The following is a 27,164-nucleotide window of genomic DNA, read 5'->3' as shown; positions in this document are numbered from 1 at the left end:
CAAATCAACATGTTGTTACCCTAAACTTACACAATACCAATTGTATCTTGACAAAAGATAATCTTTAAATGTACTGTGTTTGTGTTTCTAAAGGACTTAAAAGATGCATAGAAGTCTATACAACCAACTTTCAACTTTAGTTTCTTCTGGAGAGGCGGATGAGAGAGGTTTCAGGGCTAAGGGAACCAGATTTCTGGTCTGTAAATCAATGAGAACTCAAATTCACTACCTTGCGGGATGACCCTTTGATAATTCTGTTTTCTTTCTTCAGCCTCAGTCTGCCCAGCTATAGCATGTAAATGTTGGACCAGATGTCCACCCAGATCCTGTATTCTAAGCTGTGAGTTCAGCTTAGCCCAAGGATGAAAATTCTCTTTTGTCGTTTAGGTGAGACTCACTCTATAATTTTGGGGTGCATGAGATAATCGAGGCAGGGGGCAGATAGTGTCCCCACCATGTACACTAACAACTGAACTAGATGCCTAGAAGTTTCATCCTCAGCTTTGCCCTCTCTTGGCAACCCCCAAGCTCTCTCCACACACGCCCCACTCTCCATCTCCACCTTCTCCTCTTTGGTTGGTCCTTCATCACCTCCCGCCCATTCCTGCAGAGCTCTCTTCCCTGGCTTCCCTGCCACCAATCGTGCATTCCAACAACCAGAGTGATTCTTTTCTTGCATTGTTATATATAATCTATTTTGTTTTTAAAACGGCAAAGTACTATATGATTTTATATAAAAATTAAACTAATTAGAAGTATACAACTAGGAAGATGAGGGCCAAACACATTGCCCATGACACTTAGGAAAGTAAGATCTACAGTAAAGAGAAGACTGGGACTCATCCTACAAGAAAAGGGTAAACCTGTAAGACATCCTGGGACTCCTCCAGAGGGCGCTCTGATGTGGCATTTATGCCATTCTACTACCAAGTGCAAGAGTTTCTGTTGATCTATCCTAACAAGGAGTTAATTGTGATGAGCAGCAGCACAGGCATTGGGTTCACATTAGCCACATTGCAGAAGGACATTGCCAGAATCTCGCTTGTAGAGGCCACCGTTATATATATCAGTAAGCCTTACTACCTGGATCCACATCTCCCACTGTAAGGAGACCCTAACCCTGATCATTTAACAACTTCATACACCTGCTTTATGTTTCTCTCACAAGCAGATCAATGAAGTCCAGACCGTTGGTGCAAAAGTGTGGAAACACGACGAAGTCACAGCTCATTCTTAAAAGCCTATTCCCAGAAGTGACACCGATCACTTGACCTCACGTTCCATTGGTAAGAACAAATCACATGACCACACTTAGATGCAAGGGGAATGAGACATTGGCAACTGCTTCCCAGTGACAGTTATATACTATAGAAGGGGAGCATGCATTCGAGGGGAAAGTTGGTCATACCTGCCACAGGCGTAGCATTCTGAAAACAGAGAGGGATTTGAAAGGTGTTGGGCAGCTAAAACAAAGTGTCAAATGTCTATTACAGAAGGGAATAGGTACCAAAAGACATATAAGAGTAAACACTTTTTGTTGTTTCACAAATAACAGTCACCAAGAAAGAAAGCACAGCAATTTCTGTTGGACACATCTAAGCATTCGATAAGAAAAGACACATTTTGTACCAAAGTAATTCAACAGCCTAAATGAACGAGCAATTGCATGGCTAGGTAATCAGGACTCCAACTGATCTGAGATTACACAAAGTGCCAATGTAGATCGTATTGTACTGAAATGTTTTGTTTTTTTATATTTGCTATTACAATGCAAAAGCTCATCATTCATTGCCCCAAAATGAATAGAACTGTTATGTGTGTTCAACTCTTCATGCTGCTATGACATAGTTTTATAAATTAATCTACCTTGTTTCTGGCACTTACACATAGTTCTCTCCTCTGGGGAATTATAGGGGCATAGACTTTGCCCCCACCCACAATTATCTGTGCATATTCTCAGTAACGTGCATAAGGCATGACGCTCTGTCTTCGCTGGAGGATTAGGGGAAATCTCTCCCAAGGCTTTGCTCCCTGGACCATGGCAGAAGTCTGTGGAAATGAGTGGTTGCAGATCATGCTGTGCCTGCGGTGAGGGCTCATTAGTAGGACTAGGAGAGATAAGTCACAGGTACAAGGAGTTTGGAATCTGTCTGCCCAGACAGATGGGTTATTAGAGGCTATCTGAAGAGTTTATTGTCCTTTCCACACTGGACTAGCTTGATCACTAAAATCACCCTAGAGTCTTCCAACAAAGGAACTGACCTTGCCACTAAACTCTCCTTCTTTTGGTCTTTTATCTTCTAGTCCATTAATCTGCCTTTTCTAGGACTATTTCTTTATTCCTCATTTTGTTTCAGGGACGATAACCCTGCTAGGACTCTAACAATAGGGACAAGAGAACGGGAGGGAATAGAAGAAGAAGACAAGGTGGCATCGAGTGGAGGTGAGCTAACATTCTGTGAGCACCCACCATGTGCTGACTACTTCCACTTAAGTTATCCCACTTAAAACTCATAACATTTTGGGCCTGGTGTCATTGCCAGCATTTTCAAAAGTAGGAAACTGAGGCTCAGAGATACGAAATGACTTTCCCGAGGTCTCACTAGTGCATCAGCAGTGTAAGCTGAATTGAATGTATTCTGCCTAAGTCCACCTTCTATGATCACACACTTTTTGGTTCCCTCATTTTGCTATCACGGACCACTTTCTCTTTGAATTCATCAAGACCCACGCTCTCTTGACCCAGATATATTCCATCTGTCAATCACACTCTTCCTTCTTCACTTTTCTTTACCAGCCTCAGAGCCGTGACTCATCACTTCAGCTACTCTCTTGTCAACATCTTAAAAGCCCAAATGCTATTATTTTCTGCACTCATATATATGAAAAGAGTCCAAACCCAGATGCTTTGAAGTCTTTGCCTTCTCCACCAAAAAAAAAAAAAAAAAAAAAAAGCAGGCTGATGAGAAATTCTGAAGAAAATCACACAAATGTGCAGATTAATGACATCTGAATTTGTTATTTCCCATCTTTACAGAGCCCCCAGCAGCAGCCATTTGATTCCTTGTATGCCTCAATCAACAGAAAGCTCAATGAAGATAACAGAAATATCTGGTTTTGCTCATTATTTTAAACCACTTGAATGTGAGCTGCAAGAGGTGACTACTTCCTCAGATGCACAGACTCCAATGCAAGGATATGAGGATCACAAAGAATGAGGGAAACATGACACCACTGAAGGAAACTAATAAAACTCCAATAACCGACACTAAAAAATGGAGATCTATGAACTGACTGACAAAGAACTCAGAATAATCCTCTTAAAGAAGTTTGGTGAACTACAAGAGAATGCAGACAACTAAGCAAAATTAGGAAAACAACAATTGAACAAAACGATAAGGTCAAAAAAGAAATAGAAATCTTTTTTTTAACTAAAATCCTAGAGCTGAAGAATACCATAACTGACCAAAGGCATGATCCATGAAAGAAATAGTTGATAAGTTGGACTTTATTAAAATTGAAACTTCTACTCTGCAAAAGACAATGTCAGGAGAATGTGATGACAAGCCAGAGACTTGGGAGAAACTGTTATCCAAAATATACAAAGAACTCTTAAAACTCAACAATAAAAAAATAAACAACCTGAGTAAAAAATGGTCCAAAGACCTTTACAGACACTTCACTAAAGAAGATACACAGATGGCATATAAGCATGTGAAAAGATGCTACACATCATATGTCATCAGGGAAATGCAAATTAAAACAACAGCACATCTACTAGAATGGCCAAAATTCAAACACTGGCAACACCAAACACTGGCAAGGATGTGGAGCAACAGGAAATCTCATTCACTGCTGGTGGGAATTCCAAATGGTACAGCCAATTTGGAAGACAGCTTGGTGGTTTCTTACTAAACTAAAGATACTCTTACCATATTATCCAGCTATTGCACTCCTCAGTATTTACCTAAGGGAGCTGAGAACTTTATGTCCACACAAAAACCTGCATAGAGAAGTTTAAAGCAGCTTTATTCATAATTGCCAAAATGTGGAAACAACCAAGATGCACTTCAGCAGGTAAATGGTTAACTTAACTGTAGTACAGCCAGACAATGGAATATTACTCGGTGCCAAGAAGAAATGAGCTATCAAACCATTAAAAGACATGAAGGAAATGTACATGCATATTACTAAGTGGAAAAAGTCAATCTCAAAAAGATATACGAACTGTATGATTACAACTATTGGACATTCACTAAAAGGAAAAACTACGGAAACAATAAAGAGATGAGTATTGCCAGGGATTGGGGGTGAGGGGATGGACGAATAGATGGAGGACAATGTATGTTTAGGGCAATGAAACTTCTATGACACCGTAAGTGTGGACCCATATCATAACACATTTGTCCAAACCCATAAAAAGAACAACACCAAGAAGGAACCATAATGTAAACTGCAGATTTCGAGTGATTATTATATGTCAATGTAGGTCCATCAATTGTAGCAAATGAACCACTCTAATGGAGTGTGTTGTTAATGGTGGAGGCTATGCACAGGCAGAGGCAGGGAGTATATGATAAATCTCTGTATCTTTCCCAATTTTGCTGTGAACCTAAAACTGCTTTTAAAAAATAAAGTCTTAGTAAAAATATACAATGTGTAAACTGAAAAATTCAATAGACAGCTTTGTCAGCAGACTTGATCAAGCAGAGGAAAGAATCAGTGGATTCAAAGATAGGTGATTTGAAATTATCTAGTCAGAGGAACAAACAGGAGAAAGAATAAAAAAGGATGAAGAAAGTCTATATGACTTACAAGAAACCATCAAGTGACAAAATATATGTATTATGGGAGTCCCAGAGAAGTAGAGAGAGAGAAAAAGGCAGAAAGCTTATTTAAAGAAATAATGGTTGAAAACTGCCCAAATTTGGGGAGACAAATGTACGTACAGATTCATGAAGCCCAAAGGTATTGAAATAGGTAGAACTCAAAAATCCACACCAAGACCGCTATAATTAAATTGTCGAAATTCAAAGAAAAAGAGAGAATTTTGAAAGCAGGAAGCAAAAAACAACTTAGCACACAAGAGAGCTCCCTTAAGACCATAAGCAGATTTCTCAACAAAAACATTGCAGGCCAAGAGAGAATGGGATGATGTATTTGAAATATTGAAAGAAAAAATTGCCAAGTAATAACAATATATTCAGTAAAACTATCCTTCAGAAATGAATAAGTGATGAAGACTTTCCCAAACAAACAAAAGCAGAGGCAATTTACCACCACTAGACCTGCCTTGCAAAAATAGCCAAAAGAAGTTCTTCATGCTGAAATGAAAGAAAACTAGTGAAAAATGTAAAAGAACATATGAATGTATAAAACTCACTGATAAAGGTAAATATATAGCTGAATTCTGATATATTGCAATGGTGTTGTGTAAGTCACTTTTAACTCTACCATAAAAGTTAACAGACAAGCACATTAAAAATAACTATAACTACAATAATTAGTTAATGGATACACAATACAAAAATATGTGAATTATGACATTAATAACTTATTTTCTGTTTTTGTTTTTTTTTTTTTTTGAGGAAGATTAGCCCTGAGCTAACATCTGCTGCCAATCCTCCTCTTTTTCCTGAGGAAGACTGGCCCTGAGCTCATATCTGTGCTAACATCTTCCTCTACTTTACATGTGGGACGCCTACCACAGCATGGCTTTGCCAAGTGGTGCCATGTCTGCACCCAGGATCCGAACCAGTGAACCTAAGCTGCTGAAGCAAATGTATGAATTTAACCACTGCTCCACCAGGCCGGTCCCTAATAAACTTATTTTCTAAAGAGAAGAGAAGTAAAAGTACGAGGTTTTTGTATGCAATCAAAGTTAAGCTGCCATTACCTTAAAATAGGATGTTGTAATTATAAGATGTTTTATGTAAGCCACATGGAAATCACAAAGGAAAGGGCCATAGCATATGCACAAAACATAAAGAGAAAAGAATCAAAGGATACCACCACAAAAAGTCATTAAATCACAAAATAAGGCAACAAGAGAGGAAGGATGATTAAAAGGAACAAAAAAAATAAGAAAACAATTACCAAAACATCAAACTAAAAAGCTTCTATACAACGCAGGAAACAATCAACAGAGTGAAGAGGCAACCTATGGGATATTTGTGAACCATGTATCCAATAGGAGATTAGTATCCAAAATATATGAGGAATTCTTACAACTCAATAGCAAACAAAACAATTAACTTGATTAAAAAATGAGCAAAGGACCTGAATAGAAATTTCTCCAAAGACATGCAAATGGCCAGCAGTTATATTAAAAGGTGCTCAACATCACTAATCATCAGGGAAATGCAAATCAAAACCACAATGAGATATTACCTCACACCTGTTAGAATGTCTATTATCCCAAAAAAATGAAGTTAACAAGTGTTGGCAAGGATATGGAGAAATTTCAAACACTTGTACACTGTTGTTGAGAATGTAAATTGGCTCAGTCACTATGGAAAACAGTATGGAAGTTCCTGAAACCATTAAAAATAAAACTACCATATGATCCAGCAATTCCGTTTCTGGGTATATATCCAAAGGAAATGAAATCACTATCCCAAAGGAATATCTGCATTTATATTCATTGAAATATTATTCGCAAGAGTTAAAGCATGGAGTAACCTAAATGTCCATTGATGGATGAATGGATAAAGAAAATGTAGTATTTATATATAATGGAATATTATTCAGCCTTAATAAAAAAAGGAAATCCTGCCATGTTGCAACAACATGGGTGAATATGGAGAATGCTATGCTAAGTGAAATAAACCAGACACAGAAGAGTAATTGCTACATAATTTTACTTAAGGAATCTAAAATAGTCAGACTCACAGGAGCAGAGTAGAACGGTGGTTCCCAGGGGCTGGGGGAAGGGGAAGTGGGGAGAAGTTGGTCAAAGGGCACAAAGTTTCAGTTATGCAGCATGAATAGGTCCTTGAGATCTACTGTACAGCATAGTGCCTATAGTTAACAATACTGTATTGTATACTTAAAAATTTGCTGAAAGAATATATCTTATGTTGTGTCTTATCACTAAATAAATTAAGGAATAGAATTAAGGTACAAGGAAACTTTTGGAGGTGATATATATGTTTACAGTGTTGATTGTGGTGATGGTTTCATGAATGTAGACCTATCTCCAAGCTCATCAAATTGAACACATTAAATAGGTACAGCTTTTTGTATGTCAATCATAACTCAATAAAGTGGTTTTGTAAAAAAAAAAAAAGGGAAATGCACCAGAGGGAAATGGAAATTCAATAATGAGGGAAGAGCGACAGAAATGGTAAATATTTTGGTAAATATAATTTTTCCTCCTAAACGCTTTAAAATATGTACCATCGTGCATCATTTAATGACAGAGATATGTTCTGAGAAATGCTCTGTTAGGCAGTTTCATCCTTGGGTGACATCGCAGAGTGTACCTACACAAACCAAACAGTGTAGGCTCCTACACACCTAGGCTATATGGTCCTAATCTTATGGGACCATCATCATATATACGGCCCACCGTTGACCAGAATTACCTTATGCTGCACAGGACTGTATGACAATTGAAAGCGATGGTTATAACATGTCTCATGGGGCTTTAACATCTGTAGATGTAATACACATGACAACATAAAGGGGGCAGTATAGAGGCACTTAGACAGCGGTGAGGCTTCTACATTCCACTTGAAATGATAAAACATTAATTCCACGTAGGTTATGAAAAAATAAGATTACATATTGTAATCCCTAGAGAAATCACCAAAAAACTATATAGTCAAGAACTCAATTAGAAAATTTTAAAGGAATACTCAAAACATATTCCAATAATCCAAAAGAAGCAGAAAAGACGGAATAGGGAGAAGAAAAGCAGAGGGAACAAGCAGAACACAAGTAATAAAATGGTAGACCAAGATCCAAACATTCTAATAATTACAGGAAATGTAAATGGTTTAAACACACACATTAACAAGATGGATGGATTTTTTTTCATTCGACAATTAGTTACCCATAAAAGGGCCATGGCTTATTTTAATATTTTTTAAGCTGTGGTAAAATAGACATAACATAAAATTTACAATCTTACCCACTTCTAAGTGTGCAATTTAGGAGTATTAAGTACATTCACATTGTTGTAAATTCTTTTCATCTTGCAAATCTGGAACCCTTTAGCCATTAAAAAACAATTCCTCATTTTCCCTTCATCTCCCGGAAACCACACTTCTACTTTCTGTCTCTATGAATTTGACAGGTCTAGGTTCCTCATATAAGTGGAATCATACAGTATTTGTCTTTATTGTGACCTGCTTATTTTGTGTAGTACAATGTCCTCAAGTTTCACCAAGTTACTGCGCGTCAGAATGTCCTTCCTTTTACAATCTGCATAACATTCCATTGTATTTATACAGCACATTTTGTTTATCCATTCATCCATCACTGATGCTTAGGTTTCTTCCACCTTTTGACTATTATGAATAAAGCTGCTATGAATATTAGCATATAAATATCTCTTCTCAACCCTACTTTCAATTATTTTGGGGATAAACCCAGAAGTGGAATTGCTGGATCATACGGTAGTTCTATTTTTACTTTTTGAGCAACTGCACTATTTTACATTCCTGTCAGCAGTGCACAAGGGTTTCCAGTTCTCCACATCCTCACCAACTCTTGCTATTTTCTGGGTTTTTTTGATAGTAGCCATCTGTATTACTGTGACGTGGTATCTCTCTGTGGTTTTGATTTGTATTTCCCTAATGATGAATGATGTTGCATATAAATGGATTTTTTTAACTGTATGCTATTTACAAAAATACATACACCTTTGTTTTGGTAATATAAGTTGACTCAAAATAAAAGGATAGAAAAAGATACACCATGCAAACACCAATCAAAAGAAAGCTGGAGTGGCTATACTAGTAGACAAATTTGACTTCAGGTCATGGACTACTAGCAAGGAAAAAGATTGACTTATAAAACAATAATATTATTAATGTTTTGGGTTAAAAATGATACAACTGAAATACACAAAATCCATTATGAGTAAGTCAGGAGAGATGGAGTTATAATGTTCTAAGTCTTTGTAAGGAGAAGAAAGATACTAATTAAACTTAGATTTTGACAGGCGAGTATGTGTGATAAAATTTCTAAGTTAATCATTAAATGAATGGAAATAGAGTGTGTATTTTCCAAACAAGGGATGGGAACAAAAGTTAAAGGGCCAATATTCAATCAATCAAAAGAAAACAAGAAGGTTCCAGTTCAAGATGACAATGGAGGAGGATCCTGAACTCACCCCCTCCCACAGACACACGGAATCTATAGCTGTAACCGGAACAATTTCCTCTGAAAACAAAAACAAAAACTAGCGCAGGGACTCCTACACACTGGACAAACAAGAAAAAAAAAGGGTTCGACCCCAACTTTTAAGCACTGCGCCTAAGAGAGAAACCCCCAAAACATCTAGCTTTGAAAGCCAATGGACCTTGTGTCCATGAGACCCACAAGGTTACAACAAACGGAGAAACGTTTCTTAAAGGGCCCAGCACAGAGGCAGCTGACTGAAAAGCACCCAGACTTTCTTACATATCTAAAGCATCGGTCTAAGGAGCAGGCAACTAATTTAACACAACTAGAGGTCTACTCATATACTCTCCGAAGACTGAAGCCAGAGGCCACCATCATGGCACTCTCCCTCTGCCTCACTCCAGCTCACCAGCATAATTTTCGCAGCTGCTGCACAGGAGACACCTCTAGATTACCTGCCTCTGGTTTCCAGTGGGCCTTTCACTCACAAGTCCCATGGGACTGTAAGAAACAGAGAAAGACTTCCTAACTGGCTACCATCGCCAGGGGACAGCAGAGAGGCAACAGACTGAGGCACCCGGTCTTTCTTTGAAAGGGGCCTATTACCTTCTCTTCACAGCTGCAGACTGACGGGCAGGCTTCCAATTAAACACACAACTAAGGGACAACTGCAATTCTCGCCAGAGACATTGGAGGGCAAGCTCCCTTTGCACTCTCCCTCTGCCACAGTACAGAGTGCTTATATCACCCAGAGGGGGGTTTGTACACCTTCTCGTGCCCCAGTTTTTATGTCTCGTGCCCTGGTGTGTATGGCTGCACCCAGGGGACATCTCTGGATCACCTGGCTCTGGTAGTCAGTGGGACTTGTGTTGCTGGGCCCCATGGGACTGTAAAAAATGGAGAACCAGTTCTTGGCTGGCTATCACCCCCAGAGCACAGCACAGAGACAGTAGACTGAAACACTCCCCATTCTTTCTGTGAAAGAGGTTTATTTCCCATCTTGGAGCTTTGGTTTGAGGGGCAGTCTTCTGATTTGGCACACATCTGGGGGCCTACTGAGGTGCTCTCTGAAGATGGAGATTGGTGGGTGCAATATTTGCAGTCTCCGTCTGCCTCACTCCAAGTTGCTGGTAGCTCCCAGGGGAGGAGCTTGTACACTCATCTGGCCCCTCCCAATTTTTGTAGCTGCCATGCAGGGGACACCTCCTAATCACCTACCTCTGATGTCTAGTGGAGTTTGCACTTACAGAGCCTGTAGGACTGTTGTAAATGGAGAAACAGTTCTTAACCAGTTATGCCCCCTGGGGCACAGCACAATGACAGCAGACTGAAATGCACCCCTAATCTTTCCATGAATGAGGCCTATTAACTTATCTGCATAGCTGTGGCCTAATTAAACAGACATCTAGGGGATGACTGCAATCCTGTCCAGAGACCAGGGAGGCTGGCTGGTGCCACCTTCACACTCTCCCTCTACCCCACCCCAGGTCATCCACGTCTCCCACAAGGAGTTTGTGTATACACCTGGTGCCCCAGCTTGTGTCCCAAAGGACACATTCCTTGATAGCCTGCCTCTGGTAGCCAGTAGAGTTTATGTTCATGGGTTCAACGGGACAGTAGCAAAAACAGAAACCGTTCTAACCCCAGGGCTCTGTGCAGAGAGGGCACAGAGAAATGCCTATATCTCAGTCGTCCCCTGAAAGAGATATATTTCTTTACATACTTTAAAATCTGCTGCCTGAGGGTCTAGCTTCCAATCAGCCTGAATCTAGGTGCCGACTGAGATCCTTCCCTTTGGGCCATTGAGAGGTCTTGGCACACCCTCAACTAATGGGAGCTACTAAAATGAATTAGGTTACTTGGACAATCACAAAGGTTTGAGAGACAACCAGAGCTAGGGTAGGGTTGAATGATAAGGTTCAGAGGTGTCCCCTGCAATGTTCATACAAGGTCACTCCTTCAAGACTGGGAAAGTTGGCTGTTTTATCTAATGTATAGAAACCAACACAAAATTGAGAAAAACGAAGAAATAGAGTAATATGTTCCAACAAATGAACAAGATAAAACCTCAGGAAAAGACCTTAATGAAATGGAGATAAATGATTTACTAGATAAATAAAAGTCATAAAGATGCTCACCAAGCTCAAGAGAAGAATGGATGGACAAAGTGAGAATTTCAACAAAGACATAGAAAATATAGGGAAGTACCAAATAGAAGTCAAGAGCTGAAGAATACAATAACTGAACTGAAAAATACAATAGAGAAGTTTAACATCAGACTAAATGAAGGGGAAGAAAGAAGCAGTCATCTCAAAGAAATGGAAACTAAGAGAAAGCTGGAGTAGCTATACTTATATCAGACAAAATAGACTTTACGACAAGACTCTAAGAAGAAACAAAGAAGATCATTATATAATGATAAAGGGGCAATCCAACAAGAGGATATAACATTTGTAAATTTTTATGCACTCAACGTAGGAGCACCTAAATAAATAAAGCAAATATTAGCAGACTAGAGGGAGAAATAGACTGCAATACAATAATAATAGGAGACTTTAATACCACATTTTCATCAATGAATAGATTACCCAGACATAAAATCAATAGGGAAACATTGAACTTAAACTACACATTAGACCAGATGGACTTAACAGACATATACAGAACATTCCATCCAAAAACACAGAATACACATTCTTCTCAATTTCATGTGGAACATTCTCTAGGATAGGTCATATGTTAGGTCACAAAACAAGTCTTAATAAATTTCAGAAGATTGAAATCGTATCAAGCATCTTTTCCAACCACAATGGTATGAAACTAGGAATCAGTTACAAGCTGAAACTGGAAAATTCACAAATATGTGGAGACTAAACAACATGCTACTGAACAACAATGAGTCAAAGAAGAAATCGAAAGAGAAATCAAAAAAATACCTTGAGACAAATCAAAATGGAAATACAACAAACCAAAACTTATGGGATGCAGCAGAAACAGTTCTAAGAGGAAAGTTCCTAGTGATAAATACCTACATCAAGAACCAAGAAGGATCTCAAATAAACAACCTAAGTTGACACCTCAAGGAACTAGAAAAAGAAGAACAAATTAAGCCCAAAGTTAGTAGAAGGAAGGAAATAACCAAGATCAGAGCAGAAATAAATGAAATAGAGACTTAAAAGACAATACAAAAGATTAATGACATTAAGAGCTGGTTTTTTGAAAAGACAAACAAAATAGACAAACCTTTAGCTAGACTCACCAAGAAACAAAGAGGATTTAAATAAAATCATAAATGAAAGGGGAGATGTTACAACTGATGCTACAGAAACACAAAGGATCATAAGAGACTGCTATGAACAGTTCCATGCCAACAAATTGAAAAACCTAGATAAAATGGATTAAGTCCTAGAAACACACAACTTACCAAGTAGGAATCATGAAGAAATTAAAAATCTGAACAGATTGATTATTAGTAAGGAGATTGAATCAGTAATCAAAAACCTCCCAACAAACAAAACTCCAAGACCAGAATGTTTCTCTGGTAAATTCTAACAAACATTCAAAGAATTAATACCAATCCTTCTCAAATTCCTCCAAAAAAGAGAAGAGGAGGGAACACTTCTAAACTCATTTCACAAGGCCAGCATTACCCTGATACCAAAACCAGGCAAGTACACCACAAAAAAAGAAAATTACAGGCCAATACCCCTGATGAACACAGATGCAAAAATCTCCAATAAAATTTTAGCAAACCAAATTCAATAATACATTAAAAGGATCATACACCACGATCAAGTGGAATTTATTCCAGAGAGGCAAGGATGGTTCAGCGTCCACAAATCAATGAATGTGATATACCACATTAACAAAATGAGGGATAAAAATCATATGATCATATCAATAGATGCAGAAAAAGCATTTGCCAAAATGCAACATCCATTTATGATACAAGTTCTCAACAAAGTAGATATAGAGGTAATTACCTCAAAAGGCCATATGTAACAAGCCCGCAGCTAGCATCATACTCAATGGTGAAAAGGTGAAAACTTTTCCTCTAAGATCAAGAATAAGACAAGGATGCCCACTCTTGCCACTTTTATTCCACATAGTATTGGAAGTCCTAGCAAGAGCAACTGGGCAAGAAAACGTAGTAAAGGCATCCATATCAGAAAAGAAGTAAAATTGTCACTATTTGCAGGTGATATGATATTACACATAGAAAACTCTAAAAATTCTTCAAAAAAACTGATAGAACTAATAAATGGGTTCAGTATAATTGTGGGATACAAAATTAATACACAAAAGATCTGTTGTGTTTCTAAACACTAATAATGAATTTTCAGAAAGAGAAATTAAGAAAAGAACCCCATTTACAATTTCATCAGGAAAAGTAAAATACCTAGGAGTAAATTTAACCGAGGAGGTGAAAGACGTGTACACTGAAAACTATAAGACATTGATGAAAGAAATTGAAGATGCGAATAAATGGAAAGATATCTCATGCTCATGAATTGGAAAAGTTGGTATTGTTAAAAACGTCCATACTACCCAAAGCAATCTACAGATTCAATACAATGTCTACCAAAATTCCAATGGCATTTTTCACAAAAATAGAACAAATAATCCTAAAATTTGTTTGGAACCACGAAAGACCCCAAATAGGAAAGCAACCTTGAGAAAGAAGAACAAAGCTGGAGGTATCATACTCCCTGATTTCAAACTGTATTACAAAGCTATAATAATCAAAAGAGTATGGTATTGGCAGAAAAACAGACACATAGATCAGTGGGAGAGAAAGAATAGAGACTTCAGAAATAAAACCATGCATATATGGTCAATTAACTTACAACAAAGGAGCCAAGAATATACAATGGAGAAAGGACAGTCTCTTCAATTAATAGTGCTAGGAAAACTGGACAGCCACATTAAAAAAAAATGAAACTGGACCACTGTCTTACAACATACACAAAAATTAACACAAAATGGACTAAAGACTTGAATGTAAAACCTGAAATCATAAAATTTCTAGAAGAAAACATAGATGATAAGCTCCTTGACATAGGTCTTGGCAATGATTTTTTGGATTGTCAAATCCACTAAAAGCGAAGACAAGCAAATGGGACTACATCGAACTAAAAAGCTTCTGCACAGCAAAGGAAACCATCAACACAATGAAAAAACAACCTCCTGAATGCGAGAAAATATTTGCAAATCACATATATGATGAGGGGTTAATATCCAAAATATATAAAGAATTCATACAACTCAATAGCAAAAAAACACAATGCAATTAAAAAATGGGCAGAGGATCTGAATAGACATTTTTCCAAGAAGAAAAATCATCTTCAAGTCATCTGTATAGATGGCCAACACGTACAAGAAAAGATGCTCAACATCACTAATCATCAGGGAAATGCAGATCAAAACCACGATGAGATATCACCTCACACCTGTTAGAATGGCTATTATCAAGAAAACAAGAGACAGTAAGTGTTGGCGAGGATGTGGAGAAAAGGGAACCCTTGTGCACTGTTGGTGGAAATGTAAATTGGTTCAGTCACTATGGAAACAGTATGGAGATTCCTCAAAAACTTAAAAATGGAACTTCCATATGATCCAACAATTCTACTTCCAAGTATATACAAATATTGAATCATTATGTTGTACACCTGAAACTAATATAGTGTTATATGTCAATTATATCCCAATCAAAAAAAAGTTAAAGATACGCCAAGAAGTGTCTCTCACAAACTCATTTGACAAACATATACCGAGCTCTTATGTTGATACAGTACCCATGCTGGCCATTGGAGACAGTACAAAAAAGACAATCTCTATCCTCCAGGAATACCTGGTTATAGCAATTTCTGCTCTTCTGATTCTCACACACCAAGTGCCTTAGGCATAATTAGACTGACCAATAGTCAAGCAAATATGTTACTCTTGCCCTGCTCCAACATTAAGAAGGAGAGATATAAAGGGCCTGCACTTTCTCTCGTAAACTGTGTCTTATATTTCGCCCCAGGATCAAGAGTAGGGAATTTGCTGCATAGAGGTTCTCAGGAAAGGCTGTTCTCAGACAGGATCGGAGAAAACACAACTGCTGTGAGTTTGGCTGCACTTCACTGCTCATGGCCTAAGGCCATGAAGAGGCCAATAAAGGCTGGAGCTCAAGAACCCCAACCCAGATCCAAGTCTTCCTCTCTGACCCCCAGCTATGAAGCTCCTTTTTCCTATCTTTGCCAGCCTCGTGCTTCAGTACCAGGTGAACACAGGTAAGGTGGCATCTGGGCTTAAGAGGGGTCAGTGTGAGGAAGCAGGGATTTGGCTGCCATGATGACGGGAACCCAAAGAAATGCTGAAAGATGAGATGCCCAAAGAGGTGGCTGAAGAGCTTACTCATTGCATGAGTCATGCACCATCCCCCACACATCCCCATTGGCCCCAACCCCAGACTGTCTGACGGGGATACACAGGGAGCTACAGAGAAAGCAGGGTGTTTTTTGCGTACTCAGAAACTATCCAACACATAAAACTGCCTTTCTGCCCTCTACATAGCTATCGTCTGGGACTCAGCCCAAGTCTGCTCCATTTTTGCTCTATTTCCGATTTAAACCATCTCTTGAAGCAAAAGTTCCTATAGTTCTCTACCTTGGTGTAATAAGGAGGAGGTCCTTACCTGCAGCCTCAAAAAAATATCCTCTTAGGATCCAGTAAACAGGTCTATGTTCTCCACTTCAGCTTTTTCAGATCTTCACAGAGCTTCATCCCTTCTCTCAGCCTGTCTCCTTGGAAACCTCCAAATTACCCCTAAGAGCATTTGGAACACATTGAGGCAAAAGATTGAACCAGAGGATTGGCCATTACTTTTGAAAAGAAGAGAGAAATATTGAGACTTATTTCAGAACACAAGAATCACCTGGCTATTTGAAATAACTGGCAATAGGTCAGGGAAGAGAAAGTCAAAGAGTCAATGATATTTCTAATGTTTTTATCTTGGGACCCTAGGAGAAGGGAGGTAACATAAGCAAGTATGGCTGTGTCATCTTGGGTAAAGTCACTTAGCCACCATGAGCCTCAAATTTCACCTGAGCATAGTGGGTTTAATCAACATAGCTGCTTGAAATACAAGAATTTTACTGTTTGGTCTTTGGTGAGAAACAGTGTTGAAATGTATGTGAGCATCAGGTGCTGCATAAATACCTTTTTATGGAAAATTCGTTGAATTGTTAAGATGAATAAGGGAGAACTTTCTTGATCTGGAAAAAAAGGTGAGACATAGGGATGGAAAAGTCATCCAGCAGACGAAGATGAGGTAGTAAACTGAGCAGGGAATTCAGAGCTGTAGATAACAATGTGGGAGTTATCTCGACAGAGGTGAGGTTACAGCGATGATAACGAATAAGACCTCTGAGGGACAGAGTGTCCAGAGAGGCTGAAAATGATAGAACACCATGCCCCAGGAATGACAAGTCAAGCAGTTGTCAAGGAGGGCAAGGTCACGGACCGCTGGGTTTGGCAAGAAGCCAGCACTCCTGTCTTGGATTAGTTTTATGACAGATTTTACTCTTCTTGATATTTCCTAGGATCATGGGGAGAGAAAGCGGTACCCTACAAGTATCTAAGATGCTAAGTTGGAGGTCCAAAATCTTATCCTGAAGCAAATAATTGGGTTCCCATTTCTTTTTTCCTTTATGTGCCCTAGATTTTTAAAGTTACTCAGTGGGGGGAGGTTAGAGAGGAGATTTATTTTGGATTTCAGAGGTGCACAGAGACTCTCTTGGTTTGCTAGGTGCATTCATTAACTTCCTTAAACACTGTACTTAAAATTTAGCTTTAACAAAATTCCTTTTACTCTAGTCCTTTCCCTCCAGCAGTTTTAACATCATATCTAGTATGAGTCTTAGCCCAGTAGCTTTCTCTTTTCTTTGTGCAGAATACTTTGGCTTGAGAAGATGTTTAATGGGTTTGGGGAGATGCAAAGACCATTGTGCCACTAATGAAAGAGAGATACAGCAATGCAAGAATAAAAGATGTTGTATTGGACCAAAACTGGTTCAAGTGATAAAAAGTTACATGAAAAATGAACTGTCCCACATATTTGAAGAGAACTCCCAACAACTGCTAAAAACTACCAAGAGTTCTAGTGTTGTGATGCAAACAAAGCATCATATTTTATCTTCTCTGTCCAAAATCAAAAGCACCGGTTCTTTTGCCAAAATCAACACCATCACCATCCCAAGTGCCATCCCTGTGAACTCCACCACCATCAACCCCAAGATCACAGGAAAGATTACATACACTGCTACTTCTACCAAGAGTGACACCAAAGAAAGCAAAGATTCAGCCACTGACTCCCCACCAACAGCACCACCACCATAGAGACTGCCAGCACCATGACTAGAGTTGGAAGAAGCAGATGAGCAGGGATGTGGGTCTTTCCCTTAAAACACCAAGTTCCTCTCTCTCTTTGCTATCTATAAAATGAGACATAGAACTGTTTCCTCCAGCATCAGTAGTGGAATAAATACTGTTTAAGCACCTACAGTTTATATACTGTTATCATTTTCATGGGGGCCTCACAGAGGAGATAGAGCTGGAAAGGGATGGAATTTTAGGTTACATACCCAGAAGAAAGCGAGCACCAGGAACGGTGACTACAGCATTGAATTTGGCCCACGGAGGGCCCAGATTAGGCCTCTGTAACGGGATTTATGGTTTTCATATGGTGTGCTTTCCTTGGGACAATAGGAAGAAAATATCAGGAGACATATTTTCTTTTTTTCATATATTTTGGAGGAAAGGACCATATGCGAAATAGAATGTGGGGGAACCAAGTCTACCTTCTCCACAGAAGAACATAACCTAATTCATGGATCCATTTAAGATAAGAACATGAGGGAATGGGGAGACGGAGGAGGGTGCATGGGGGAAGGTGTAGGATTTCTATTCTGGGCCAAAGTGTTTCCAACAAGATTCCCGTTGGGACAGGAGGCAGCAGGTGGAGTGGTGCTTCCAATAGATACGGAATGCAGACCACAAACGCAAACCGTGTAGGTAATTCTGCATTTTATAGTAGCCACATTCAAAAAAGTAAAAAGAAATAGGTGGGATAAATATTAATACATTTTATTTAATGCAGTAAATCCAAAACATTATCATTTCAACATTATCAGTATAAAAATTGAGACATTCTGCATTCTTTTTTTGTACTTTCATTTTCTTTTTAGGAAGATTGGCCCTAAGCTAACATCTGTTGCCAATATTCTTCTTTTTTTTCCTCCCCAAAGCTCCAGTACATAGTTGTATATCCTAGTTGCAAGTGACTCTAGTTGCCCCATGTGGGATTCTGCCACAGCATGGCTTGATGAGCGGTGCCATGTCCGTGTCCAGGATCCGAACCGGTGAACCCCTGGCTGCTGAAGCAGAGCACGCTAACTTAACCACTCTGCCACAAGGCCAGCCCCTTGTACTAAGTCTTTAAAATTGCTATGTGTAATACTCTTACAATACATTTCAATTCATACGAGCCACATTTCAAGTGCTCAATAGTCCCATGCGGCTAGTGGTTACCACATTGGACGGCACTAGGTTAGAGAGTTTTGAGGGCACAGATAGCTATGAGACTGTTAGGCAAAGGAGATGATGCTAATCTAGAGACGCAGCCATATTTCTGAGAACTGTGATATACAGTTTAAGAGTATAGAAATTCAGGCCTGATGCTCCTAGGCTGGCATTCTGGTTCTGGCACTTTTTAGCTGTGTGGCCTTGAACAAATCATTTATCTATATGTGAGCATCCATTTATTCATTCATAAAATAAAGATGTAAATGTCGTATTATATCCCAGAATACACTTCCTTATATCCCAGGTCGCACTTCCTTTTATTGCCCAAGTTACAAGGGCATGAACCCCTATTCTAGTTTTTTAACATATTCCTCTCTGCTACATATCTCCCCCTTCAATTTAAAGCCCACTTTTCCTCAACCTACTGGTCCTTTACTACAGCGTCAGCCTAAGGAAGGCAAGGACTTTTCCCACAATGCCCCACAGTGATACTGAAGTGCAACTTTTTAAAATATAGTCCTCGAAGTTTTTGTACAACAGAAAAGAGTTGCCATACAAAGAATAACTTCAACTCCTGGTAGACACACGTTCCCTGAAGAACCTCAAGTACATCTTATGGGGATTAGATCCCCTCCCTGCTACAGCTGTTTGTCAAACTCTTGAAAGTGCAGCTTACCTGCCCACAGTTGGGGTGCTCTCTTCTCTGTCTACTCACAGAAAGAAGAGAAATTTCCTTTCTCGCCTAAGATTAAGGCCTTCTTTTGAGTTCTCATTTCCTATCGTAGAGCTCACCCATCTCTTCTCAGAGGAAATGATGCTGGGAAACACCGTTTTCCTTCAGGGGAACCTCACATTCACTGTAACAAATATGGGGCATCTCCAACATCTGTTTTCTCCTTTCACTACGGTGATAGAACCTTCCTAATGTCAGCCAGGCCCAAGGCCAGCAGAGTAAAAGCTACACTTCCCAGACAGAGCTGGCCGTTCTTCAAGGCAGCGAAGCCAGGACTGGCCACCCTGGCAATTATTCATTAATATTCACGGTGAAAACATCAGATTTTCCATTTTAAAGGCAAAAGGGGCCTTTTTCTAAGCCTTGGGAGCCCCGCAGTGACTGTAAGGTCTCCATTGGGATTCACCCGGCACATCTGCCACCCAGGGTCTACGAGGTTAGGATTCACCCTGGCACGACCAGTGCCACCCCCAAACCCTGCCACTCAGGGGCTGGTGTGACTCCGAATTTTTTAACTTCTCAGGGCCAATATTCAAACTCAGACTGACCAAATTAGAAGCCCATGAACATTCTACTAACTACCACTGCTTCTATAGAGCACTGCACAGTGAGTCACCCGTAAATAAGTAAATACACAAATAAACAAACAGCTCCCTACCTTGAACTATGTATGAAACTGAATCCTTCTTGCTTTTGCCAGGTCGCGGGTTAATCCCACACATGATGTTGATACTGCTGCTTGTGTGGCTGGTGAGGAAAGAGGGTTCAAGGGCAAATCCTAACTTATTAGAAGACTTTCCCTTGACCATCCACATTACCCACAATGGTCCAATTTCCAGTCCAGAACTACTCTGAGAATATTATTTATGAACACGAATTGTCACTTGTAAAAACTGTGAAGTTAGAGACTATTATGAACATCTATAAATGAGGTTGGCCTGTAACTGACCTGAGAGTAGGGAGAGAAGGGCACTAAATAAAACTATAGATAAAAGTTGTGAGCCGGAGATAATTCCAGAAAAGATGTGGACTTTAATGAAGTAAAAGCCAACTGTCAGCAGCTGAGGCTCAGAAAGCAGGAAGGAGTGTGGAGGTCCTGGAGGCCGAGCGAGGCGCACGGCAGCTAGCACTGCTGGTCTCCGGCCTATACCCAACTGAGTGGACAAAAATTTGAGCAAGAAACAGCATCATTGCTGGCCTCCCTCTCCCTACTCATCTACTCAGACAGCCCTAGCAGAGACTATTCTGGCCTGGCCTGCTCCCATGGCAGACAAAGGCTCTTCTACTGCCATTGGCAACAAAATAAAAGAGCCAGGGCCGTGTTATAGAATGATTGTGTCCCTCAAAAAAATTCATACGCTGAAGCCCTAACCCCTAAATGTGGCTATATTTGGAGATAAGGGCTTTAAAGAGGTAATTGAAGTTAAATGAGATAATACAGCCGGGCCCTAATCCAACATTACTGATGTCCTTATAAGAAAAAGAAGAGACGCCGGGGGGTGCGCACGCTCAGAGGAAAGACCACGTGAGGACACAGCAGGAAGATGGTCACCTACAAGCCGAGCAGGAGGCCTGGGGAGAAAGCGAACCTGCCCACACCTTGATCTTAAACTTCCAGACTCCAGCACTGTGAGAAAACACACTCCTATTGTTTAAGCCACGCAGTCGGTGATGCTTTGACATAGCAGCCCCAGCAGACTACCAGACGCCACGAAAAAGATGCTATCCTTTTCCTCCTCCTTTCTGAGCTCTGGGTAAAAAGAGGTAGGAACAACAGATTCCTCTTAAAGCACCCTGAGCCTCTGCCTCCATTCTGGGTTTGTCAATCACCGGCTGTGGGCAAAGCTGAACAACCTTATTAAGATTCTTCTATTCAAATCCTAGATATCTGTTTATATAAGGTCATGATCAGACATGACTGTTTATCGTTAACCATGAGAATAAAATTCACAGAATGCCTAGTGGAAGGCAGCAAGCATGGAAGAATTATTTAACTGTTGTCAAATAATTTGAATTTTTGCACACAAGCTGGCTTTGAATTTACTAATAAATACCAAAAGTCACTGTTCTGGGGGTTTGCGGGGGTGGGTGGGGAGGAATACATTTCTGCTCAGTGTCCTGTACACATGCTTTGTAAGTGGCAGGACCATGAGTCAGGCTTCCAGTTCCAGAGTATGTGTCGAATGGATCACAGCATTTCCATGGCCGCTGGGACAGCTGTGACTGGTCATCTAGCTTACAACAGGTTTCACGTTAAAGATCCTTGCAACAAATCTACGGTAAGTCTTCATAGCCAGCAAAACATCCCCAGGATAGTACCTGCTTTTGCATGGAGGATTTGGGAGATAAAGCTGTGTCCTGCCATTACTGGAGGTCTGAAAAGTTCCCATTCTATGATGAGTCTTACACAAAACACCCAGAAGAGATTGGAGACAACGCAGGACCTCTGATTACCAAGAACAAAGAAACTTAAACGGATAGTTTTGATGCTGCAAACCAACTTGTCCTGATGTTACCTGGTTGTTTCATTAGAATGACCACCACTTCTAATGCACCTCCCCAGGGTTCGAAATCTGGTATAACCACAACTTGCACACTCATGGTTTGCCTTACTTAAAACATCGTGGTGCACATTTGCAAAAAAAGAAAAAAGGAGAAGTCAATCTCATAACCTCTTGGTTATGAGAACTTCTAAGGATCTTTCTTTTATATTTAAAATAATGACATAGACTATAGACACATGTTGAAGGTAACATATTAAATTATTCTCAAAAGCACGTATATGCAGATTATACTTACTAGTTCCAAAGAAAATTATTGCCCTTTCATATTACTTAGTTAACCTAGAAAGCAAATTGTGTGTGATTAAGCTACATTAATTTCTTAATACAATCTAGGAAGAATCTGTTATGACCTTGGTTTTCTTCTTGACAGTGGTAATGACACTAAGAAAATATGGCTTCTGTGTTTTCACTCGAAATGAACCATGAATGTTATTCTGCTTAACTGTAAGTGGGCCAGGTCAATAATTAAGGAGTAACTTCTTTGTATTCACTTTTCTTTTAAAGTACATTCTGTGCATTTCTTCCATCATCCAGCAAGTATTTATTAGCATTTACTCTTTGCTGGTCTCTGGGCAAGACACTAAGGATTAGGAAACTAATGATCTCTAATTGCTTCTGTACTTCAAAACACACACAGTCAACTGAGATAAAGAAATCGATAAAGGACACAGAACAGTGAAATGCGTACAGCAAAAGTGATGCTCACGCTACTGTAGGTAGAAAGAGCCTCCAGCCCTACGTAGGCAAAGGGGAGTGGGTGCTGAGGACGTGGAAGAGAAGAAACAGCAGTGGGTTCCAGGAAGAGCTGAGACCTGATCTGTTCTTAAGTAATGAGTTGAGTTAGGTAACCATGTGTGGGGTGGAGCTTTGGGAGGTGGCAGGGAGGTTCAAGGCCTCATAAAATGCAAAGTAAGGGGGTGAGGTGAGAGTGGGGAACAACAGAATATACATATTCTCAGCTGCCAGAGAGTCTGGGCAGCTTTATCTAATCTCTGGGATTTGAGTGGGAGAGTGTGAAAGGGCCCATCTAGCAATCCAAGCCCCAAAGTCAGTGACAAGAAGACTTAAGAGACCCTCATCCTTGACCTCCTCAAGTTTATCAGGCAGTACTCAAATCATCCTTTACAAATAGGATGTGTTAGTGTCTGTAGAACTCAGAGAAGATGCTAACGGTGTTTCTGGTCCTGAAGGAGTGAGTGATAGGAGTCTAATTTCCACTGGGTGATTTCAACCTTTGCTCTGGCCCTACTCCACACCACCTCTGGAAAGAAATATATATTATATATCCATTATATATATATATGTAAATATATGTATATTTACGTATACATATCCCAGAGTTTACCCTCTTGGACACTGAGTGTCAGAGGAAACCTCCGCTTCTAGAGCACTCCTTCCCACCTCCAGTCCAAGGGAGATCATTTCCTCCTGCTCCCTGGCCCTGCTTTCTCACCCAGACTCTCTGAGTGTCTGCACGCCTACAGCCAGTTAACTATTAACCAACCCTTGTTACATGCTGACTGATCAGCAATGAAATATGTACAGCAAATCCGGCTGCTGGTTCCATTATGGAATGAACAGCTGCTACTTTCTTAGTCTACCTCTCTCCCCATCTCCCATCAAAATCATCTTCTGAGTCTGCCAATCACACTGCCACCTCCCCCTTACCACAGGTTGGGTGCTCAGCCCAGGCCTTGTCTATTTTGATTGAAACTGGCCTGGCCAAAGTGATTAGTGGAGGTGGGAGCATGCAGCTCCTGTTGGACCAATCACAATTCTTTCCCAGGATATTTCCATTTAGAACTAGGATCTTGCCTCAGGGGCCTCATCTTGGAAAGAAACGAAGCTGGTGCTGCTTTGGGCCACATTCTCCATCACACAGAGAAAGCCTGTCTGCAGAGTGGAGAACAAAATGAACACCCAGAGGGAAGCATATGGAAAGAGAGTCTTGATGATGTCGGAATCACTGGTCCAAGCCTCTTGAAGCAGCCACATTTCTAGACACCTCAGATACTTGGGCTGAGAAATGTCATTCTGTACCTAAACTGGCTTGAGTTGGTTTTCTCTCTATTGCAAATGATCCCTGTCTCCGTTTTCAGTCAGAGAGACTTGTCTGTAGTGTTCACTGCCTAACACACAAACAAGCATGTGCCCCAAGGCTGTGTCTGCTTCATAGGCTTACCCCAAGGATTTTGGATATAAAGTTTGAACATTCAGTTCAATCAAGGAGAAACTCCATAAGACATTCCCACCACCGATTGGATGAAATGCATTGGTGATGGCCTGCAGAGCTCAGGTTGCTCTAACCAGTAAGCTAAGGCCGGAACTAGAAGCCTGATGCTGTGGTCTGAACGTTTGTGTCCCCTCAAAATCCACATGTTGAAATGCTAGCCTCCAGTGTGATGGTGTTAGGAGGCGGGGCCTTTGGGAGGTGATTAGGTTATGAGGGCACAGCCCTCATGAATGGGATTAGTGACTCCATAAAAGAGGTCCCAGAGAGCTCCCTCGCCCCTTCCACCATGTGAGGACACAGTGAGAAGATGGCCTCCTATGAACCAGGAAGCAGGCCCTCACCAGACACTGAATTTGCTGGTGCCTTGATCTTGGACTTCCCAGCCTCCAGAACTGAGAAATAAATGCCTGCTGTTTAAAAACCACCTGTTCTCCGTTATTCTGTTGTAGCGGTCCGAACAGACTAAGACAGCTGGTCAGTAATTCCAGGTTTGGTAGGTTCAATGCAAAGAACTGAGTGATCAGAAGGCTGGTGGGGTGGTAGAGAAAAGTGACCTAAAGACAAGGACGGCTACTTAGATTCAGCCAGGACCTATCTGAGAGATCATCTCCCTGGACATAAGCATGCCAGCATCATTTCATCACACACATAGTAATCATCCTCAAAAAAAATGTATTCCTCACATGATAGAATGAGAAAAATTACCAATTTGCAATCCCAAATGAAAAATGTCAGATAAGGATCATAAATGGATACTAAAAAAATTAGGTGAAATGTTGATGGAGAACTAGGTATTTGCATGGTGTCAAAGTTTTACCCCATGAATTATTAGCCAATGACAAAGGAGGAAAGGTAACTTTAGAAGGCAGAGATCCAGCTGCACCATCTTAATGCCATGTTTAAATTTACCACTCCCAATACTGGCACATCCCGAAGCTGCCTGTCTCCTGAGGCAGCGCCACACGAAACACACAGCATTGCCCGGGAAATATGATTGCCAAAATGTGTAACCTAAATTAAATGAAGTCTTTACAATTAACTGCAAGTTTACAGGAGATTCAGAGAGTAGAAGAACAAGTTAAGGAAATAGTCAGACAAATCAGGAACCAAGTTTTCTACAAGAAAACTACTCCGGCCCTTGAAAAGACAATGTGAGGGGGAAAAGGTGAGCGACTACTCTAGATTAAAAAGGAAAGAAGAGATGTAACAACCAAATACAACATACTGTCCTTAATGGGATCCTGGTTTGAAAAGAAGAGAAAAATGTAGAAGACAATTTGGGACAGTTGGGGACAATTGAATATATAATTAAATGACACTATAGTTACTATACTTACTGTAGTAATTTTACATAGTATACAGTAATATAGTACTATAGTTAACTTTGTTCTAATTTTGCTATAGTTAATTTGTCTGGTGTGATAATAGTATTGTGGTTATGTCAGAGAATTTCTTATATTTTTGAGGGTGCATTCTGCTGTATTTAAGAGTGAGGTGTTATGATATCTGTAAGTTTTTTTGGTTTTTTGCCTGTTTTGGTGAGGGAGATTGGCTCTGAGCTAACATCTGTTGCCAATCTTCCACTTTTTGCTTGAGGAAGATTATCCCTGAGCTAACATCTGTGCCAATCTTCCTCCATTTTGTATGTGGGACATTGCCACAGCATGGCTTGATGAGCCATGTGTAGGTCCATGCCTGGGATCTGAACCCATGAACCCCTGACCACCAAAGTGGACCATGTGAACTTAACCACCACACCACCAGGCAGGCCCCCTGTAAGGTATTTTTAAATGATTCATAAAAACTATATATGAGAGAGATAAGCAAAGATGGTGTAAGGGACTGGAATTGGCCACCCCAAGATATATCTCTTTGGCATGAGAATTATTTTGGGCTGGCTACTTTTGAAAACTGCAGACAGGAAAGAGACTCTGAAAAGTGGAATTTACTTACCTTTGGTTAAGAAGCATTTACATTACAAAGGAAATCTCCATCTGTAAAGGTGTCTCCCTCTCTGTACAGGAAGAAGGGGGGATGACCTTATCCTCCAGAAACTCTTATCAATGTGGAAGGCAAGGATTCAAGTCTGCATAATAATCTTATTCTTGCTTACAATACTTGTGTGATAATCTCCCATGACTGACTCCTCCCACCCCCAACATCCTCCTTTGTCGTTAGCTGAAGATGATATTTAAGGTGGGGGCTTCAGTCATTTTGGCGAGTTGCTCAGCTTGCCTGACCTCTCCCATGTATACATGTTATAAAGCTTTGTTCAATTTTCTCCTGTTATTCTGTCTCATGTGAATTTAATTTGTTCTCCAGCCAGAAGAACCCAGAGTGGGTAGAGAAAAATGTCTTCCTCCCCTACAATGGCAAAATGTTAACAATTACTGAATCTGTGCTGGAGAAATGAATGGTCCTTATGCTATTCAATCTACTTTTCCACACATTCAAACTTTTTCAAAATACAATGTTTTACACACTATGCTTCTTAGTAAATCAGGCTGAGCTGCTTAGTTTTAATGTTAGCAATCTAGAAGAAATCTATCCTCAGAACAAGTTGTTATTGGGGACCTACTATGAGCCAGCGCTGTGCCAAATCATTTACATGAATCACCTTATTTAATCCTTAAGCAGCCCTATCGTGAAGGGATAATTATCCCAATTTGACAGATGATGAAACTGAGGCAGGAAGGGTTGAGTTGCCTGTCTAAGG

General features: G+C 40.1%; 1 protein-coding gene, 2 long non-coding RNA genes and 1 pseudogene across 4 annotated transcripts in view; 3 read left to right on the top strand and 1 right to left on the bottom strand.

Moving 5' to 3' along the window:
* Positions 1 to 26,533, bottom strand: part of LOC139078203 (uncharacterized) — a 42,617-nt gene extending 16,084 nt beyond the window's left edge. Inside the window, exon 1 of one of the 2 annotated variants that reach the window (XR_011531050.1) lies at positions 26,402 to 26,533. This is a non-coding gene — a long non-coding RNA (uncharacterized lncRNA). Of the gene's footprint in view, positions 1 to 16,030; positions 16,789 to 26,401 lie in introns of those variants that run through there. The other variant, XR_011531049.1, reaches the window with a different exon arrangement.
* LOC139078103 (uncharacterized) lies at positions 1,172 to 5,469 on the top strand. The gene is made up of 3 exons (XR_011530862.1): positions 1,172 to 1,286; positions 2,358 to 2,443; positions 3,038 to 5,469. It is a non-coding gene; the product is annotated as an uncharacterized lncRNA (long non-coding RNA).
* DEFB129 (defensin beta 129) lies at positions 15,348 to 17,898 on the top strand. Its single transcript, XM_008529299.2, has 2 exons — positions 15,348 to 15,626; positions 17,288 to 17,898. The coding sequence occupies exons 1-2, from the start codon at positions 15,569 to 15,571 to the stop codon at positions 17,731 to 17,733; spliced, it is 504 nt and encodes a 167-aa protein (XP_008527521.2). The 5' UTR covers positions 15,348 to 15,568; the 3' UTR covers positions 17,734 to 17,898.
* Positions 21,800 to 24,869, top strand: LOC103556982 (CDGSH iron-sulfur domain-containing protein 1 pseudogene; annotated as a pseudogene).
* Positions 26,534 to 27,164: the final 631 nt, after the last annotated feature.

Source organism: Equus przewalskii, chromosome 21 (genome assembly GCF_037783145.1).
Source record: "Equus przewalskii isolate Varuska chromosome 21, EquPr2, whole genome shotgun sequence".
Classification (NCBI taxonomy): Eukaryota; Metazoa; Chordata; class Mammalia; order Perissodactyla; family Equidae; genus Equus; species Equus przewalskii.
Note: the sequence above shows the minus strand (reverse complement) of the source record. Positions and strands in the feature narration are given on the sequence as shown.